General features: G+C 39.2%; 1 protein-coding gene across 21 annotated transcripts in view; it reads left to right on the top strand.

Moving 5' to 3' along the window:
- Positions 1-20,000, top strand: part of LOC135114642 (phosphatidylinositol 4-phosphate 5-kinase type-1 alpha-like) — a 99,786-nt gene that overhangs the window by 35,860 nt on the left and 43,926 nt on the right. For 17 of the 21 annotated variants that reach the window (XR_010275605.1, XR_010275606.1, XR_010275610.1 and 14 more), the window contains exons 2-14: positions 2,256-2,344; positions 7,726-7,900; positions 8,263-8,438; positions 8,788-8,860; positions 9,219-9,371; positions 9,793-9,852; positions 12,985-13,089; positions 14,359-14,493; positions 15,194-15,274; positions 15,493-15,761; positions 15,881-16,013; positions 16,352-16,439; positions 19,037-19,099. Coding sequence is in view for 7 of the 21 variants with exons in the window: in XM_064030442.1 (XP_063886512.1) it covers positions 2,256-2,344; positions 7,726-7,900; positions 8,263-8,438; positions 8,788-8,860; positions 9,219-9,371; positions 9,793-9,852; positions 12,985-13,089; positions 14,359-14,493; positions 15,194-15,274; positions 15,493-15,761; positions 15,881-16,013; positions 16,352-16,439; positions 19,037-19,099 (1,600 nt within the window). In the remaining 14 variants the exon portion in view is untranslated. The remainder of the gene's footprint in view (positions 1-2,255; positions 2,345-7,725; positions 7,901-8,262; positions 8,439-8,787; positions 8,861-9,218; positions 9,372-9,792; positions 9,853-12,984; positions 13,090-14,358; positions 14,494-15,193; positions 15,275-15,492; positions 15,762-15,880; positions 16,014-16,351; positions 16,440-19,036; positions 19,100-20,000) is intronic. The other 4 variants (XR_010275608.1, XR_010275611.1, XR_010275613.1 and 1 more) reach the window with 1 other exon arrangement.

A 20,000-nucleotide genomic window follows, 5' to 3' on the forward strand; every position in this document is an offset into this window, starting at 1 on the left:
ACGGTGGAGTACAAGGTTACATCTCCACCCACGCGATCAATACTGCTCTTCCACGCCCACCACCACCACCACCACCACCATAAGCATTGGCGTGGGAGGAAGGATGGGAAGAGGGGAGGAGGGGAGGTATCCAGAGCCTCAGGTAATGGGAAATAGGAGCGTGTGGGAGGAAGAGGAGGAGAGGAGGGAAGGACGACAGTAGGATGGTGAAAGCAAGGGAGAGGAGTGAAGAGAGAGAGAGAGGGAATTTTACTACTACTACTACTACTACTACTACTACTACTACTACTACTACTACTACTGCTACTACTACTGCTACTTCTACTGTTGTTTGGTTAGGTTAGGAGGACAAGGGTAAGTGAAGGGAGGGATCGGAAGACAGGACAAGGATGAGGGAGGAAGATAAGGATGAGGAAGGGGCGGGGCTCTGATATGCAGGTCACTGGGACGCCGCCTCCGCCTCCTCCTCTTCATTATGTCACGTGACGGGAGGGAGGGAGGAAGAGGAGGAAGAGTGAATATTATGAGATCTCTCTTCATCCCCGGCGGTGTGTTCATAGAGAGAGAGAGAGAGAGAGAGAGAGAGAGAGAGAGAGAGAGAGAGAGAGAGAGTTATATAATCTGTGTGTAGCAAGAAAAGGCAAATTAAGAACAGAAAAGTCTCCTTGAATGCATCCTTTCAATAACACCAGTAATGATAAGAAAATAAACAAATACAAAAATACGTAACAATAATAAGCTTTCAAAAACAGTATAGCTTTGAATAATAATCATATAATTAATAAAAGTGTTCCCTAGAATACGTATGCAGGAAGAATCAGAAATAACAGTACCCCCTAGAACGCATCTGTTTACCAGCAATTTCCTACCATGTTGAAGGAGGAGAATGAAACCTTTACGAAAAGAGAAACCACTCACGGTATCACTACACAGGCATGTCCGTTCCCTGATAACTGCTGTGTGTGTGGGGGGGGGAAGGGGGGGAAGTAACCTTAAGATGTACAAGTCTGTTCACACTGCAGGGATCATCTTACAGTTTACACAACACCAAGAAAGTAACGGGTTAGGACAAGAAGTAATGGGTTATGGTAAAGGAAGAAAAATGGGAGGAGGAAAGGGAGGTAAGGGAAGAAGAGAAGGGAGGAATGATGATGAAAGTATTGGAAGAAGAGAAGGAAGAAATCATGATGGAGGAAAGAGAAAAAGGAGAGAGAATGGTGATGAAGATAAGAAGAAAAGATAGAAAAAGTCATGATGATGGAGGAAGGGGAGGAAAAAGCAAGGGAAAGAAAAGACGGAAAGGAGTGATGATCAAGGAAAAAAGGAAGAAAGGGAGAGATAAATGACGATGGAGGTAAGGAAAGAGAAAATAAGGAAGGAAGGAGTGATGATAGAGATGCTGAAACACAGGAAGAGGAAAGAAGGAAAGGAAGAAAGAAGTTAATATATTCTTTCCTAATAAAGGTGAAAAGTAAATAAGTGGGTGGATTTTGCAGGTAAAGCACCCCATAGTGTAGCAACAGGTGTGTGTGTGTGTGTGTGTGTGTGTGTGTGTGTGTGTGTGTGTGTGTGTGTGTGTGTGTGTGTGAGGGGTTGATGTATAGGTAAGGAAAAGTAATAGAGAGAGAGAGAGAGAGAGAGAGAGAGAGAGAGAGAGAGAGAGAGAGAGAGAGAGAGAGAGAGAGAGGGGGGGACTGACCATAACACTAAACTTTCTCTCTCTCTCTCTCTCTCTCTCTCTCTCTCTCTCTCTCTCTCTCTCTCTCTCTCTCTCTCTCTCTCTCTCAAACTCATCCCCATCCTTTGTTATCTTCTTTTACGCAACATGCCCTCCTCTCTCTCTCTCTCTCTCTCTCTCTCTCTCTCTCTCTCTCTCTCTCTCTCTCTCTCTCTCTCTCTCTCTCTCTCTCTCTCTCTCTCTCTCTCTCTCTCTCTCTCTCTGTTATCTGCAGTGCCAGAAATTCAGTTAATTTAATTTCCAGTTATTTAATGTTACTCCTTTAGTTATTAAGTGTTATTGTTTCAGTTACTTATGCATGATGAAAAACACTAAGGCTTTATTACGAGCACGCACCACAAAGAACAATAAATAAATTAAAAGAATAGGGGGTCAATTTGTAGCCAGTATAATATTTAGAAATGGGTGCAGAACGAAAAATAAATCGGTGGTTTGTAATTAAAGAACCAGGAGGCAGAGAGCGGTGAAGGGGGTTTTGTCATTAATTCAGTTATTTAATCAGTGTTATTCCTTCCAGATGGAGGAGCGACGGGCGACACAGCAGATAAGGATAAATCGAACCCAGATGGCTGTCGGGAGAGTAAACCACGCCCTTCCCCTGTTGATGTAAGTGTATGTGTGTATGTGTGTGTGTGTGTGTGTGTGTGTGTGTGTGTTGGCCCTGGGAGGTGGAGAGTTGTAGTGTTCTGTGATGTAACTTATTTGTGCTCTCATTTCTGTCCATTCCTGTCTCCTTTCCTCTCCTTTTTTTGTTTATTTGTTTATTTACTTTTTTGTTAGTCTCCCTCTGTGATATAACTCAGCTGTGCTCTCTCTCTCTCTCTCTCTCTCTCTCTCTCTCTCTCTCTCTCTCTCTCTCTCTCTCTCTCTCTCTCTCTCTCTCTCTCTCTCTCTCTCATTCCTGTCTCTTTTCTCTCCTCATCTGTTCTTTTTCATTCCTGTTGTATTCATCTAAGTTGTTTTTTGTTGCTACATTACTGTCTCCCTCTCTGTTATAACTTTTAGCTGTGTTCACATTTTTTTGTCCCTTTCCTTCCCTTTTTCTCCTCACCTTTCCTTGCCTCTTTCATTTTCTATAGTATTCATGCAAGTTTTTTTTTTTTTCCATTCCCTTATTTACTTTCTCATGGTGCAGTTGATTCATGTTTGTAAAGTTTGTTTATTTTATTCATTTAGTTTATTTATTTATTTTTTTGTTTTGTTTATTTATTTATTTTTTTTTCAGTTTCCTTATTTGTCTTATTCAACTCATCATGTCTGTATCATTTGTTTCCTCTTCTATTCTCATCATATTTTCTCTTTTCTCTTTCTCCCAACTCCCTTCCCTCATTCTTGTTCCATCTCTTTTCTTGCTTTATCACTGTTTCTTCTATTTTCATCTTTTTCTGTCCTTCCCCTTTCTCTCAACTTCTTTCATTCTTGTTTCATCTCTGCTCTTTCTCTTAACCCCCAGTCTCTCATCCCTGTCCCATCTGTCGTCTTTCTCCTCTAAACACCACTGTTGCATAAGTTTACAACACATGAGTTTGTCCCCTCTCACCCCTATCCCTTCTCCCTCGTTCTTCCCTTAATGTCTGTCCTTTCACTTTTTCTTCTCACTTCTGCACCCTTCCAATCCTGTCTCCTTTTAACATTTTTTTTTTTTTCTTTCTTCCCTCCTGTCTCTCTAAACATTTATTCCATAGGTTAGTCCATTCTCTGATCAGATGTAATGAAGGAATAAGTACGTTTTGCACATTTAAGAAACAAAAAGATGAATAAGGGAAGCTGCAAGAAGCCATCAGACCTACACATGGCAGTCCCTGTACAAAACATACCCACCAACCTACTTCCACCTACCATCCTCATCCATAAATTTGTGTAATCTTCTTTTAAAGCTCAGTAATGACTCGGCATCAACACCCTGATGACCGAGTCTGTTTTATTCATCTGCCACACATAATGCTTGTTAAAGTAGATATGGAAACTCATAAAACAGGAACTTGACTCAAATTCTCTGTAACACAAGTAGATGAAAAGAAGTAGGTTAATACAGATAGATAAACACACATACACACACACACACACACACCTTTACTCATGAATTTGCCAGGTAGAAGTGTTAATTATATATCACATCTGTGGGAAAGTAGTGCTATAAACTGTTGTGTGTGTGTGTGTGAGAGAGAGAGAAAGAGAGAGAGAGAGAGAGAGAGAGAGTGGAACATAAGAAAATGAGGGAAGCTATGAGAAGCCATCAGGCCTACATGTAGCAGTCCTAGCATGAAACATCTACCAGTGCAGTCTTAATTAATATGATGGAATAGGATTCCTGTAGTTGTATATATAGATGTGTGTGTATGTGTTCCCAGTAGAGTTGCTTCCTGCTGTTATAAGAAAAGAAAACTTGTTGAGGGGAGCAGAGTTACATAGTTGCCAGTTACTGTGTGTGTGTGTGTGTGTTTATCTAGTTGTTTACAGTGGCAGCCATCATGTGTGTGTGTGTGTGTGTGTGTGTGTGTGTGTGTGTGTGTGTGTGTGTGTGTGTGTGTGTGTGGAGTTGCAGAGATGAGTGCTGTTGATGGTATAGCTTTGCATATACAAGTGTGTATCTTGCTCAATGTTTTGGTTTGTGGATGTCTGTGCAAAGAGGTGGGTGTTTGCCATTGATGGAGCATGGTTGAACTCAGTCACGTTTGTTGTTTGAGTATGTTTTTACGTGTACTTATGGAAGGAGGCAGAAAGTGAGATGTTAAGAGAGTAGGTACTTGCTGTATATGAGAATTGTAGATGGGTGCAAGAAAACAACTTACAGTAAAATGTAGGGAATAAAATGCTAGGTTATGTGAGAGGAAGGATGAAAGGAGGATAAGAGGGTTAGAGATTACAACATGGGAGAGTTGTGAGGACTAGGCAGCAGCTGTACTGTAGACCTGTATCCTTACATACTACACTCTCATGAACTGTTTTAAAGGTCATAGAAATTATTAGTTGGGCTCTCTTGGGTGTTCTGCCCTGTAAAACTATTAATAGCCTTACAATCATCTTTGAAAGTCCCAGTAACTTCCATTAGAGCCTATTAAAAGTCAAGATTTAGTGCTGGAACGTTTAAGAATACAAGTCATGGGAGTTTATATGCTGCACTCAGGTAGTAGCAGTTACTCCCAAGAATGCAGCTCTAGTGTAAGTGATGGTAGTCCCCCCAGAAGTGTTGAGTCAAGGTTGTTTGGGTTGTAGTACTGCTGAGCTGCAGGTTTGGGAGAAAAAGTGGAAAGAAGGGTTTCTCTACTCACACATGCTTACATAAGGGTGAAAAAATGAGATCCTATTGGGTTTTCTGCATTACACAACAGTACTTACTCCATTTTTTCCTTACTTGACACACAGCCATAAGCCAAGGATACATAAGCTGTCCTTGTAACCTTCCTCTTTGATTCACATGACACCTCAGTGTGTTCCCCTTTGTTAGTACTCTTGCATAAAAAAAAAATGCACACACTTCCATCGTGTTTGATGTTTTCTCTCAGTCTGAAGTCATCTGCTCTAGGAATCTGTCAGGTATCAGGTTCTGCAAGATTGTCAACAGATCAGAGGACTCAAGAGTGAAGGAGAGAGCCAAACAGTGTGAGTGGCCAATTAACCTAAGTCCATGCTGCAGTGTTAGCTCAGTACCACAGAGACCAACTGCCACTGTGAAACTCAACTAAATATTGTAGCCTTAAGTTCATCAGCATAAAGGTTACTCATGTAAAGTCATGCATAGTGTGTGTCCTTACTGATACTTGGAGAAACAGAGTATGTAATGCAATGGTTCATAAGATGGTGAATGACTTGAGGTGTGAGATTTACACCAAAGCTTGCATAGTTAATTGTGTATAGGTCTGTAGAAGAGCTTTTTTTATTTGTTTATTTATTTATTTATTTATTTTATTTTTTTTAATGGAGCCAGGCTTCATAGAAATGATTAGGGGAATAAACAATCAATTAATTGGTCAGTTAGTCAGTCAGTCATTTGATTCTCTCTCTCTCTCTCTCTCTCTCTCTCTCTCTCTCTCTCTCTCTCTCTCTCTCTCTCTCTCTCTCTCTCTCTCTCTCTCTCTCTCTCTCTCTCTCTCTCTCTCTCTCTCTCTCTCTCTCTCTCTCTCTCTCTCTCTGAAGTGACTTACATAATTGAAGGAGTACTTATATGTGCTAACAACTGTGTTACCTTGTTATGGTTAGGTAATGTGGATTAACTCTTAACAGACTCTCTCTCTCTCTCTCTCTCTCTCTCTCTCTCTCTCTCTCTCTCTCTCTCTCTCTCTCTCTCTCTCTCTCTCTCTCTCTCTCTCTCTCTCTCTCTCTCTCTCTCTCTCTCTCTCTCTCTCTCTCTCTCTCTCTCTCTCTCTCTCTCTCTCTCTCTCTCTCTCTCTCTCTCTCTCTCTCTCTCTCTCTCTCTCTCTCTCTCTCTCTCTCTCTCAAGAGGGAAGTCTCAAGCCACTTCTGATTTTGCCTAAATGTTTGGTCTCTTCTTCAGGGACTAACACCTCAGTGGGTCCTTTTTATATACATATTTTGTTGCCCTTGACCAGTGCCCCTCTTGCATTAAAAAAAAAAAAAGAAGAAGATGAAGAAAGATAAGAATGGCACCTCTCTGTCTTGTGTAATTCACCAAGGCCAGATCACAAGCAGACCTGCAACCATCATACATTACCCTCACATTGTGAGCTCAGAGCTCATTATTACCAATCATTGGGTAAGACTGTGACCTCACACACCACACACCCCATCCCCCTGGTCAGGGGAGACAGTAACTGCCATGCTTGTCAGCGGAAAAATCCCAGAGGTGACCAGCCTCTAGCAGGGTTTGGAACCTATGTCAGCCATGGTGGCATGTGTAGGAGGTGTTGTTTTGTGTCAGAATAATCCCTGTATAAACAAGTACACAGCACAGTTAAGTTCTAACTAATCACAAGTCATAGGAAGTTCTCACTTAGTAGATAGATAATAGCAACATACAGTTCCTATGTGGTGAGGAAATTATGAAAATAATGAATGGCTGTGATAAGATAGAAGGCTCCGGTTAGCGCTATGAAGAAATTCCTGTATTATCAGATTACCAAGTTCCTCTTTGCACCTAATTGTATGTGAAATGTGATAATGCAACTCTGAGTTCACTTTGTAGCTTGCATGATTAAAGCATAAAGCACACAAAGGAAGAACGAATAGCAAATGTATTGGGTTCCATTAAGGTATTTGATGAGTTACCCTATCTTATCTGCATTACATGGAGGTTCTCTAATCATGTTAAGAATGTTGTATATTGTTGATAACCTAATTAAGGTGTAGGATCTCAGTATTTGAAAGTACTTTGGTGAGTGATTGATTATGTACTGTATATATTCAGTTGAACATACGCTGTGCAACTGATCCTCGTGAAGTGAGGGGAGGAATACTTCCTCTCCTCTGTCCAGGGCCAAGGGGCTGAGTGAGTGGTGTGAATGAGTGTGAATGTGAAAGTTGTGTGCCTTACTTGTTGTGGTTTTTCCTTCTATGCCTCAAACATTTTTCTCATGCAGCCTACCCACGTCTGGCATTTTCTGGTCAGTTTTTTTTCTATGGCTCTAACATTTTCTTGTGTGTTTGCAACATTTTCTTACATCTTTTTTTGCCTCTAGTATTTCTTGGTCATGACGAACTTGGACATAAAGTACATAATCCTGTATTTTGAACATCCAGAGGAGCCCCAACATTTCTGGTCCAATATTTTTTGTTTTGAAACAATTTCTCGCTATTTTTTTCACGCCTCTGGTATTTCTGGGTCATGAAGAACTTGAGCACACAGTACATAATCCAGTATTCTGAACACTGAGAAGAGCCATAGCATTTGGTGGTCAAACCTTGTGTGTGTTTGTGTCCCATCATTATTTATGCCCCTAGTAATTCTTGAAGAACTGAGCAAAAACTACATAATTCAGTATTTTGAACACCTAGAAGAGTCCTAAGCATTTTTCCTTCTCTGTGTTCAGGTGGCAGCCGCGCAAAATGCCGGGCAGGACGGGGGCATCAAGACCCCAACCACGTCCTCGGGGCAGACGCCCTCGCTCTGGGGCGGGGCCCTCGCGCAATGACACCTTTCGGGACAGGGAGAGGAAGATTGGCCACCGGAGGATTGATGAGGGTGGCGTGGTCACATACAAGAAGGTGGGTGCAGGGGGGATAATAGTTAATTCTTGGGGTGTTCCAGTCATTTAGTGTGTCCTAATGTCATGCTCCTAGTGATAACAAAAAGTACTACAAGATGGGACCAATAATGGATCTTTCTTAGGGTGTTACTCTCCTTTAGTGTGTCTCTTATTGTCATACTCTTAATGATAACAAAAACAACTATAAGTTATTCTAGTGCCATTATATTAATTTCATGGATTAATATTAATTAGAACAATGAAAAATTTGAATTGTCCCATATTGGTTACTGTATTTGCTCCACATCTTTAGTAATAATTAGAAAACAAGTGAAAACATGTGAAGTGTAATAATATTTTCCTTTGTGTTTTGCCTCTCAGATTGGCTCTAATCAGTTGATGGCGTCTATTCAGCTTGGGATCCAGCAAGCTGTGGGCAGCCTAGCCAGTAAACCTGATCTAGATGTTTTAATTCAAGACTTTTATGTTGTAGAAACTATATTTTTCCCAAATTCTGGATCTCAGTCCACGCCAGCTCATCAGTTTTCAGACTTTAGGTAAGAGATTGAATGTTTTCACCTTTGTCTTATTCTGTATCATAACCTGTAGAAACTGAAGACATTAGCAGTCATAGAAGTTTGTGAAAAAATATATGCTAAAGATACTGTAAATGTAATTGATGCATTATATTTTGCCCTCCTTACATGTATATTTTGAGGGTTAATAAAGGTTGGCCCATCATCTGATGGGTTACTTGAGAGCCTCAGTGTCTGTGCCTGCACTGGCTCCTGATAAAAATGTTCTGTTTAAACACCTCCAGTTAATGTGCAGCTCTGTTGTAACAGTGATAAAAAATGTGCCCTTGCAAATACTAATACCTTTCATGCTTTTCCCTGGCTGTTGCAGGTTCAAGGTGTATGCTCCAATAGCATTTAGACACTTTAGAGATCTGTTTAGAATTCAGCCAGATGATTATCTGGTAAGTGTAGCAGAATGTTAGTTATTAATCAACTTAATAAAGAAAAGTTATGATTCTGTCAGTTTTCTGTTAAGTAAGTAAATCATTATTAATGTAAAAACTGCATGTATACATTTGAATTGAAATTTTGTTTGAATAAGTTGTATTTACAAAGTAATATTTGCATCTCCATATCATAAGTTTTATGAGGTACCATAGTATTTTATGTTTTGTTGAAGTTCCATGAGATATAATGGTATTGTAAATACCATAAACGTTTTTAAAAGAAAGTTTGTTGATTACAATAGATGTTTGCTTAGTAGAAGGTCTCATTTAGTGTGTGTATTGAGGGTAACCAGTGTGTGGGTGTGGCCGGCAGGTATCCCTGTGTACGGAGCCGTTACGCGAGCTCAGTAACCCAGGGGCGAGCGGCAGCATCTTTTACCTCACCAATGATGATGAGTTCATCATCAAGACAGTGCAGCACAAAGAGGCAGAGTTCCTTCAGAAGCTGCTCCCCGGATATTACATGGTGCGTCCCTGTGCCTCGCTGCTCTTTAAGAACACTAGTTTGAAGTGTTGTGCATGTCTCCAGGGTGTTAAGTTGTATGATCCACACTTCCTCATACTACAATGAAAGGATAAATGTTGTATTTCTTACCTATTTAGTTTGTGACTGGAATGCTGTAGTTGTTTCCAAAGGTATCACTCAGAAGATGGACTTAACATAGCTGTAAAATCATTAAGTCATTAAGCAGTAGTGAGATATTTGAAGCTCTTTTGAAAGCTGAACTGCTTTGGCAGTCAAATATCACAGTATTGAGCTTCATTGAGTAATATATTAATTTGTGATAAAAGATAAGGAAGATGATAATTGATATGAGAATGCTTTGTATTGACATGCAAGACTGCATCATCAGTGTACAGCTAACATGTGCATGTCTGTGTTTCAGAATCTTCGGCAGAACCCCAGAACGTTACTACCAAAGTTTTTTGGCTTGTATAATTATCAGGTGAGTGTGTGGCGAGGAGAGTGCATCTCGCTGCTGCTTCTCAGTGTCATTGACGGTCTACTTCTTTGGCCCTTTGTAGCAAACATTTGTGATGTGGTCAGTTCATGTTTGTCACTATATATAAAGCAGTTCTTATATTCAAAATTGAAACATGCTGATGGTTTTCCTTTAAAGCCCTCAGCACCCACTCTAGTATGCGGGGTTTCGCAAAGCCAACCGTCCCGTCACTGTAAGGTAGATAATGTGAAGGAAAGTCTGAGTGAGACTGGACCATGTGATATTTGAGATCTAAACATAGATTTAGGTATTGGGACCAATCCTTTTCCTTATTTTTAGATTCATCTGTTTTGTGAATGTATGAGTTTTATGAATGTTGTTATTTTGAAGCTCAGGTCAATATGTTATTGAAAATCCAGTAATCCTTCATTATTACGGACCTTTAAATCCAAAGTGATGTGAGTAGTCATTTTCATTGCCATATCTTTGGGTGGCTCAGTGATTCTTAAATCTCAGTGCTCTTTCAGGCACAGTTCTTTAGGTGATGCAGTGGTGATTCTCAGCCACAGCACCTTATTCTTAAAAGCAGAGGTGTTTATGTGTCTGGTTAATCTCTCAGCCATTGGCTGAGAGATTCAGAGATTTGTTGTAGGTTTTACCAGTTGTGTATACACAGCTTCCTTCAGGCAAACATCAGTGTCCTCCCGCATCTTTGAGTAATTTCCTGGCAAGCTTTACTCTCCACTATCAGTGCTGCATCCATTTAGACCTTCATATTTTTGGTCCATTATAGTGCAGTTACCATAATGAAGGGTTACTGCCTCTTCACAAAATTTCAATTAACAAAAGATCCTATTTTTCTTTTCTAAATAATTTGCCATGCCTACCACTTTGTGGGATGTCAGTCTAGTATACAGATGTAGAATAACTTGTTTATCAATAAATATATGTATCATCATTTTGAAACCAGTTGTGGGATGGTGTCTTGCCAAGTAGAACAAATCATGTCCAACTTTGTTGCCAAGTTTTGTTTTGCATTTTTTCAGTGGGGTTTTCATATTTATTTCTTGTTGTTTTTCACTTCAGAATATTTTGCATACTTTATTCATATTTTATGTCTATGGTCAAACCAGCACAACTTTCTTGTTCTCATCACTTGTAAGAGTGATGGTGTTTGAGAAGAAGGAAGTAGAGGTGTGTGACTTCAGTACTCATGATAGGGTGAATGTGCCTGTGTTTGGAGTGGAGGTTCTGCTGTGCTCACCCTCTTGGGACACTCCCAGAGAGAATAAGGCATCAGGCAAAGATAGATACACATAGGTCACCATTGTTTAACTCATTCTGAACAGTACAAATGGTTATCTACTCATCATTAGAAACAAGTACAAGCAAAGAACTCATAGTTATGCAGTATTTCCTCTCCATTTTTGACAGATGAGCAAGTCTTAATGTTGTTTTATTATTCAGATATATGATGAAAGTTTTGTCAAAACATATCAGGGCCTGAATGAGTAATGTAAATTTATTTTGTTATTTCCTCTTAAAAATTAAATGTGTGACAAATTAAACATAATTTAAGGAACTCTACTAGGCAATTTTTTGTTTTGTTTAGGAGACAGGTGGGTGATTGAGTGTGTGTCTTTAGACATTGTTGTTGTGTTGTGTTGAAATACTTTGCCATCAGTAGTACATGTTGTTGTTGTGTTGTGTTGAAATACTTTGCCATCTGTAGTACATGTTGTGCAAAGCTTTGTGCATGTTGCAGAGTAATGGTATGACTCCTCCCTTCTTGTGCACGTCCAGGTTCTCCATCCACCTGATCTGTGTGTGTATTAAGTTTACCTCATCACATTTCGGTTGAGTTATTTTGTCCCTTAGCATACCTATATTTATGGAGAAGACGTTGGTTTTCAAAATGTTAATAGTCTCATAATGTTTAGATCAACCCTTAATAAAGTTGGTGCAGAACAACTGAATCAGAAAAAAAGTAAACAGAGATATGCTTGAAATTTAAATGTCAACAGAAATGGGTCCATTCTTGCTGTTTCCTTTAGCAATGATTATTGTATTCTTACCACTTTGTAGAGAGTTGTCCACTGGAGTGAAGTGTGGACTGGTAACCCTCATCTGATGCTGGCTTTGTATCAGTAGTTTGTGTTTTGCTTCTTTGCAAAGGATTTCATTTGATTTATTTTTACTTAGTTATTTATTGTTTTCTTCAGGATAAACAAGTTTTGAAGTACAACATTGTGATGTACTGAAAATTCATGAGTCTCATTGCATTGCTACATTGATTTTGTTTATTAGTTGCTATGCTCATTGTAGAAGTTTGGGAATTAGATAATGGAATGGATTTTATTGATGATTCTTAACTTTTAGTAATGAGACATTCAGCCATGTGTGTGTGTTGCATCCCAAAAGTTTTTTGCAGTTTTTGCTGTTTCATTTTACTCATTGGTGGCCCTTTTGAAATAATTAAATATGTAAAAAAAATATATTTCTGGAGATTGCCTTTTATTAGATGTCACGTAGTTTAGTAATATTTTAGTCTGAAATGCACGTATTTTGATAGTGGGGATAAAAAAAAAAATTATCTATAGTAGTCTAGAAGATTTTGAGTTAGAATGACATACCTGGAATTCATTCACAGAGTTTCTCATAGCTCATTTATATGAGGATATGTTAAAAATATTGCAGAAGAGTGTCATGTATGTTATCTTTTTCTTCACCTCATTATTTTCTCCTTTTATGTATTTTTTACCACATGTTACACCCCACATAATATTTCAAGCAAGTTATTTTTTTCTGATAATTTGCTAATGTAGTTTGGCAGTTGCCCTCATGAGCATCGTGTAGTCTGCTAATACCTGACTGCCTGGTGGGTCCCTGTCACTGCCTTTAGTGTGTTATTCAGCAAGGTTGTCATATGTAGTAATGGGTTTTATTGCATTTTCATACTGATGCAACAACATTTCATGAATTTCATCACTTTTAGGTTCATTGCACCAATTATGTTTCATTGTTTATATTTTTCATTTGGTTCCACTGGTCTGGTTTTCCACTTATTGAAAGGAAACATAATCAGTATTTGTTTTAGTTGTTGCTAACTAATGTAATTTTCTTTCTTCCTTTCAGTGTAATGCCAAGAATATTAGGTTAATAGTAATGAATAATATACTTCCATCATCGATAAAAATGCACCAGAGATATGATCTGAAAGGCTCTACTTACAAAAGAAAGGTAAGTGAACGATGAACCTGAAATAGGAGGAAACATGTGAGATAGGTTGATGTTCAGCAAGGAATGTAAAAAGTTGTGAATTGTTTCTTACATATTTGCTTACACTAGTTTGTTTGCATGATGTGAAATAGTAGTGAGGTATCATTTAATGTTTTCATCTTGTTCTATGCCCTGAATAAGATGGGGAAGGAAATCACATTCGCATACCAGTTTCTTTAGTGACAGCAGCCTCCATAGAGTATATTGTTTGTGTTCATGAGTACAGCAGTATAATAATTCATTAGATATCCTTGCTTTGTTGATAATCTACCCTTGGATGATTGTAGCCACTACTAAAATATTTTGCATGCTATAGTGGAACCAGACTAACTTGGTGCTTGGGGTGCTGGCTGTTCCTGTCCCACATTGCTGTCACATTTACAGTTGACAGGCATATGAACACCTCTCTCTCTCACTCATACTGTCATCTGTTGCCTTAATTATTCCAAAATTATAAGTTGTTATATACGACTACAGGTTTTTTTTAATGGCTTTTGATTTGATGATGGAACAACAATACTATATCTTCTGGTACACTTGGCAATGCATATAGTCCATACAGCACTGCCATCCCAGTGTCCTTGACAAATGAATCCTCTAGACCGTACCTTGCTGGCCATGGTCAGATCAGGTAATTCTGGGCTTGAGAAGGCAATAGCACAGAGAGGTATAGCCAACACCCTTAGTACCAAGTTAGTCTGGTTCCACTATAGTTAGCATTAAACTTTATCATGATGTTTTCCTCATCTTAGGCCAACAGATATCCTCACTTTGCTGTTAGTTTGCCCTCCACACCTAGGATGATTACAACCTGTATTGAAAATTTGGAACACTCATGAGATTATTAAACTTCATTGTGATCTGTGCCCCACCTCAAGCTAACACATATCCTTACTTTGTTGATGTCTTCCCCACCTCACCTACAGTGGGTGTAACCACTATTTAAGCATTTTGAACTCTCATTATTATCACATTTTATCATGTTCTGTACCTCACCTTAGGTCGATAAGTATCCTTACTCTGCTGCTAGTCTACCCTTGATGATTGTAACCACTATTGAAGCATTAGAACACTCATTATCATCATTAGATCTCATCACTAGTTGTACTTCACTTCATCTCACTACCTTGCTTCATTGCTAATTTCCCCTCACCACCTAGGATGACTGTAACTCCTTTAGAAACATTTGTACACTGATCATTAAATTTCACCTTGTACCACCCACCTCAGGCCAACAAGTATGAGCGAAGCAAAGACTCCCCAACCTTCAAAGATCTGGATTTCATGGAGCACCACCCTGAGGGCATCCTGCTGGAGGCAGAGACCCACAAGGCACTCATCAACACCATTGCCAGGGACTGCAGGGTGAGAGAGCTGCTTCCTCTGCCACTGAAAGGAGTGTTCTAAGTGTGCCAATGACTCACTTATCTTGCTGCATTTAGCTCTTGGGTTGGACCTCAATAGCCACTGCCTGACTCATGTTTTTGTCATGCTCTCTCTCTCTCTCTCTCTCTCTCTCTCTCTCTCTCTCTCTCTCTCTCTCTCTCTCTCTCTCTCTCTCTCTCTCTCTCTCTCTCTCTCTCTCTCTCTCTCTCTCTCTCTCTCTCTCTCTCTCTCTCTCTCTCTCTCTCTCTCTCTCTCTCTCTCTCTCTCTCTCTCTCTCTCTCAATGCTTCATCTGCACTTTCCTATGAACCTGAATACATCTTTCTGGACTGTTTTCTTTCACTTTACTTTTTTTGCTCGTGTTTTTTTACAGGATTGAGCGAGACTCATAATGTGCTGTATTTATAGATGTGGTATCAGTGTGTGTGGAAATGTTTACAAGATTGAGTCAGGCTTGTAATGTCCTGTCTATAGAGATTCGTAATTCCAAGATATATTCATCTTATTATACTAGTGTCTTGGGAGCTCTTCAGGGTAACATTTATGACTTGGGGAAATTATAGTATGAGTGTGTGTTAATATTTTTTTTACAGGATTGCATGAAGCTGGTAATGTCTTGTCTTCATCAGTGATCTGGTATGAGTATGTGTTGAAGTTTTGTCTTGTGTTTCCTGGTGCAGGTGTTGACATCCTTCAAAATCATGGACTACTCCCTGCTGGTGGGCATACACAACCTGGACTTGGCAGCCAAAAAGAAGGCGGTAATGACAAGGAGTCTCTCTGAAACATTAACTCTTGCTCTCATTCTCGTAAAATTTTAATGTTTTGGAGATATGAAAGTCTTTAATTAACTCTTACTTTCATATTTAAATGTTCTGCAGATATGAGAGTCTAATATGTGTTGAGATATATTTTCTTTGCTTTAAATGGATTAAGATAAATTTTGCATTAGTTAATAAGCATATATTTTCCATTACAGCAAGAGAAAGAGAGGAGATTAAATGGAGGAGGAGAAGGAGGAAGCAAAGCAGGAGGAGGAGGAGGAGGTGGAGGAGGAGGGGGAGGAGGAGGAGTGGGAAGCAGTGGTGGTGATGGAGCAGGAGGGGAGGATGCAGGTGGGGAGGGGGCGGAAGGGGCCAGCCTCACTCGGTCCCGCTCCATCAATCGACACAAGTTGGTGGCTCACTCCACTGCCATGGAATCAATTCAGGCTGACTCTGATCCAATAGATGAGGAGGATCAAGTCCCGTAAGTGTATGCTGTTGGTGTTCATGAGGGCAAGCCCACTATGGAACTGTGTAAGGTATTGTTTATAGTGATGTCTCCTGTGTCTTGCTGCACGTCATTTCCTGGTCTCCCTTTTGCAGTCCGGGAGGCATTCCTGCGAGAAACGTGAAGGGTGAGCGACTGCTGCTCTTCTTGGGTATCATTGACATCCTCCAGAGTTTTCGACTCAAGAAGAAGCTGGAGCATACCTTTAAATCCATGATACATGATGGGGTAAGGCTTTTATTTATCTATACATAATTGGTTTTATTTTTTACTTGTTACTGTTTTTAGAGAGAGAGAGAGAGAGAGAGAGAGAGAGAGAGAGTGAGTGTTTTTGCCTTGTTTATGTATTTTATATGGTTACTTGTAGAAGAAAAATCAAAGGAAAGATACAAACCAGAGATAAAGATGTATCTTGTGACTGACTGGTTAGAGAGCAAATGGATCAACACAGGCTTGAAATGGTAAAGGCATTAGTCTTAGGAAAAGAAATGAGGACCAGATAGATTAAGGCATATTTTGTGTTCCATGTTATAAGGGATTTTTGCAACATTTGGTCATGTTTGCAGGATACAATATCGGTGCATCGGCCAACCTTCTACGCCCAGCGGTTCCTCAAGTTCATGGAAAACACCGTGTTCAAGAAGATTCCATCACGTAAGTTGTTCTTGCTGCTCTTGAAGGGAGTACCTATAGAGATGTTTAATGATGTTAAAATTCTTTTCACTTCTTCTTTTCATAATCTGAAGTATATCATGGAGAGTGTGTGCATTAACCCCCATCCCTTACTTTGGGTCTCTTCTCAAAACAGTGCAGCTGTTTTTTCTCAAGTCCAAGAAGCACATATTGCTCAAACTTTGAGGGTTTTCATGATTGCAGCCACATGCTCTTGGGTGTTTATGACCACAATATAATATTGTCCTATAAACTGCTTTTTGCTCCTCCACCTTTGAAAGAAAACTTCACATGAAAAGTTGGCAGATAGTAGCAGATCTTAAGACATTATCAAGATATAATTGACTAAAATAATGATGTAGTCTAATAGAATCTAATAATCTCATGACTAATTTTACTTCTAGAAATATATAATTCTAGCCATTCTCACATTATACTGATGTCTTGTGAGCTCTTCAGGATGACATTTATAAATAGCAGAATTGCAGTTTATGCTTTGTGAAGTGTATTACTTTGACTCGTGATGTCTGGGGTCTTGTCATCTCAGCAGTTTGATTCAGATTGTTGAAACTGACCATATTTGTTGTTTTTGCATTCTAAATTTTTTGGCAATCCCATGTCGAGGAGATAAAGGATATAATGAAATAGCAGTCTCAGTATTATAACAAAATTAATTAATCACATGTCATAAATAATTTTCTTGCATACAAGTAGAGAATATCAGTACTGTAGTAATGGAGCAACTAGTTTGCTGAACACGTCATGGTAGCACTTACATTGTGTAGTTATGTGTTACGGATTTGCAGAATATCCAGCTCACCAAAAGAGTTGCCAAAATTTGAGTTCCTTTGTGCTGCACTTGATGACAAAAGCATCTTGTGTCTGACGTCCTGAGCTGCTTCAGGCAGACATAGAGGACGAGTGATGAGCAAACATGAGTTCAATTTTTTATTTCCTTGAGTTAAAGCATTGAAATTTCCAGTAGAGGGTACAAGAAACATTCAGTGAGTTGCCAATGAGTCCTTTGAAGCCTAAATGGGGTCAGTGTTGCACACTTAGGATGTTTGTTGTTTTCACTGGAGACCTCTAAAAAGTCCTGTACAATAGATTGACTGTGGCCTTTTCTTCCTCAAGCTTGTTTCTTTGTGGCATGAGGGGCAATCTAAGTCCTCATTAAAGCTATGGGCAAAGCTTCTCTCTCTCTCTCTTTCTCTCTCTCTCTGTTCTCCTCAGTGCTGGGGAAGCTGTCAGACCACAGCCGAGGCCTGAGGTTGTCTGGTCATGCCACGCACTCGTTATGTTTTCTTGTTGCCCGAGAGGTATCTGTAGACAATCAGTTACTCACCGTCTCTGCTCCATTCCACATCTAGCCTTTGGGTATCCTCTTGCACTGCTTTCTCTTTGTTTGGATACTTTCTTATTGCAGGTTTTTGTTCTGTGTTAATTCTTTGTTGTCAGAGCGTGAGTAAGAACAGGCCTAGTTGTTGGTGTGGGTGAGGACGGTGGTGGTTGTGTTTGCTCCTGCCACCAGTCAGGCATTGGCAAGGACTTTACAGTCACTCACTTTCGTATCTCTTTTTCTTTTCCTTTAGTAAAATTATTGTGGTGGGAGAAGGAAATTGAATCATCAGATTTGGCAAACATTTGGCATGTCATTAATGCAACACAAACTCAGATGATTGGAAAGGCTAAAGTACCAAGTGAATACAATAGAGAACTGGGTAACAACCAAACAAACAGAACAGTGTTTAGATAGCAATGACAACTAACATTCTCAGTCTGTGCCCCTCAAAGTATCATCACAAAAGCACCAAGGGAATACAGGTATTTTCTATTTCGATTGATTTGATTTTGATATTTTGCATATTTTAATCTTGGCTTTTTATGATAACCATATTATTATAATAACCTTAGATAATGAGTATGTGTGGACTTTAAAGATGCAGGTCTCCATAAATTACTTACATCTCTAACATTACCGTAAGCATTCATGGTGGCTATACCTTTTTATTTCCTTTATAGACCTTATCACCATAAAAGTGTTAATTTTAAACTTCCTATGAGAGTCTTGCATCAAATGCTTAACTTAGTTTTTGCATACGTATTTTAAGAATATGATTTTCTTTACATTTCACAATTTAAATGTACCAAGTTTCAGGGAGAGGGAGTGTGAAGAATGGGTATACTTTTTCTCTTTAATAGTATAATTCATGTAGTGTTGCTAAACAAGTATTTGAAATAGTAGATGGTCACTAAATAAGACATGAGTGCTCTTTACAGTACAGGTAGAGTCCTTCTCATACTACAACTAGGGTACAGATGAGTGAATCTTTTTCATGGTAGGAGTGAAGTGAAGTAGTAGTTGTAATGCGTGTGACACAAGCATTGGAACACTTATGAGTGCAGCACCTGTGTGACAGTGGCCGCACTTGTTGCTGCTGCCAATAACATGCATAAGGAACAGCAACAAACCATTCTGCTAGAGTCATCTCAACTAACACACACTGTTGTTCTGCTTGCTCTCTGTTGTGCTTCCCCTCGTTGATTGGTTGGTTGGGTGGTTGGTCTCTTACCACTAGTGGATCTTCCAGAAATCAAAGGCGGCCACCGCAAATTCCGAAATCTGGTCTCCAGCTACATAGGTATGATTACCTCCTTCTCTGCCTCCTTCTGTCTCAACTCTCCCCATCTTCCTCTTTGGGCCTGACATTCTTCAGTACTACAGTATATTATTTTGTGTTACATAACACCAGTCAAAGTTACCAGTTTGTCTCATTACTCCATTTGTTTCTCCTAACATTTTATCCTCAGTTTTCATCTTCATCAATGGGTTTTCACTTTTTTTTTTTGTCAGGGTATCATTTCATTTCAACACAGCAAAACCTTGTTTTGCTGTGTTGAAATTTAGTACTTAATATGTTGGCCACTTTTGAAATATTTAGTACTTAATATGTTGGCCACTTTTTCTCATAGTTTTAAAAGCTCACAAATTAGAATCATACAGTTAAATGAAGAAGCATCACTGCAGGTTACTTAATACCTAAGACAAGTATAGATGGAATACAAATTTTTATTTTAACATAATGTAGAATCCTGATTAGGTGTATATCTTATACATGTTTAGATAATCTCCCCACTCATTAATTAAGTTTCTTGTTTTCCATTTGACTGAGAATCCAAAGTTTATCATTCCTATATTTTTTTTAGGAAATTACTTGGGAAAAATATCCTCAACTTTCATGTGACCAAACTAAACAAATTTAATTATTTCAACCTGTTACCTGTTTTAACTCAGAGACTGATAGCACAGCACACATTCCCAGACTGAATACTGATTATGTTGACGGATATGACAAGAATGCATCTCAGTTCAGCTGACTTAACACTCACTTCACGAATTTCAGACAGTTTCTAACCCCACCTATCCACATGCCTTCCCCATTCTTGTCTTCATAGTGTAGATAATATTAGACATTAGACAGGTCAAGATATCTCTTGTCTTCTACATAATTGAAGTGTGTCAATAATCTTGTATCTGTGACA

This window comes from Scylla paramamosain, chromosome 28 (genome assembly GCF_035594125.1).
Source record: "Scylla paramamosain isolate STU-SP2022 chromosome 28, ASM3559412v1, whole genome shotgun sequence".
Classification (NCBI taxonomy): Eukaryota; Metazoa; Arthropoda; class Malacostraca; order Decapoda; family Portunidae; genus Scylla; species Scylla paramamosain.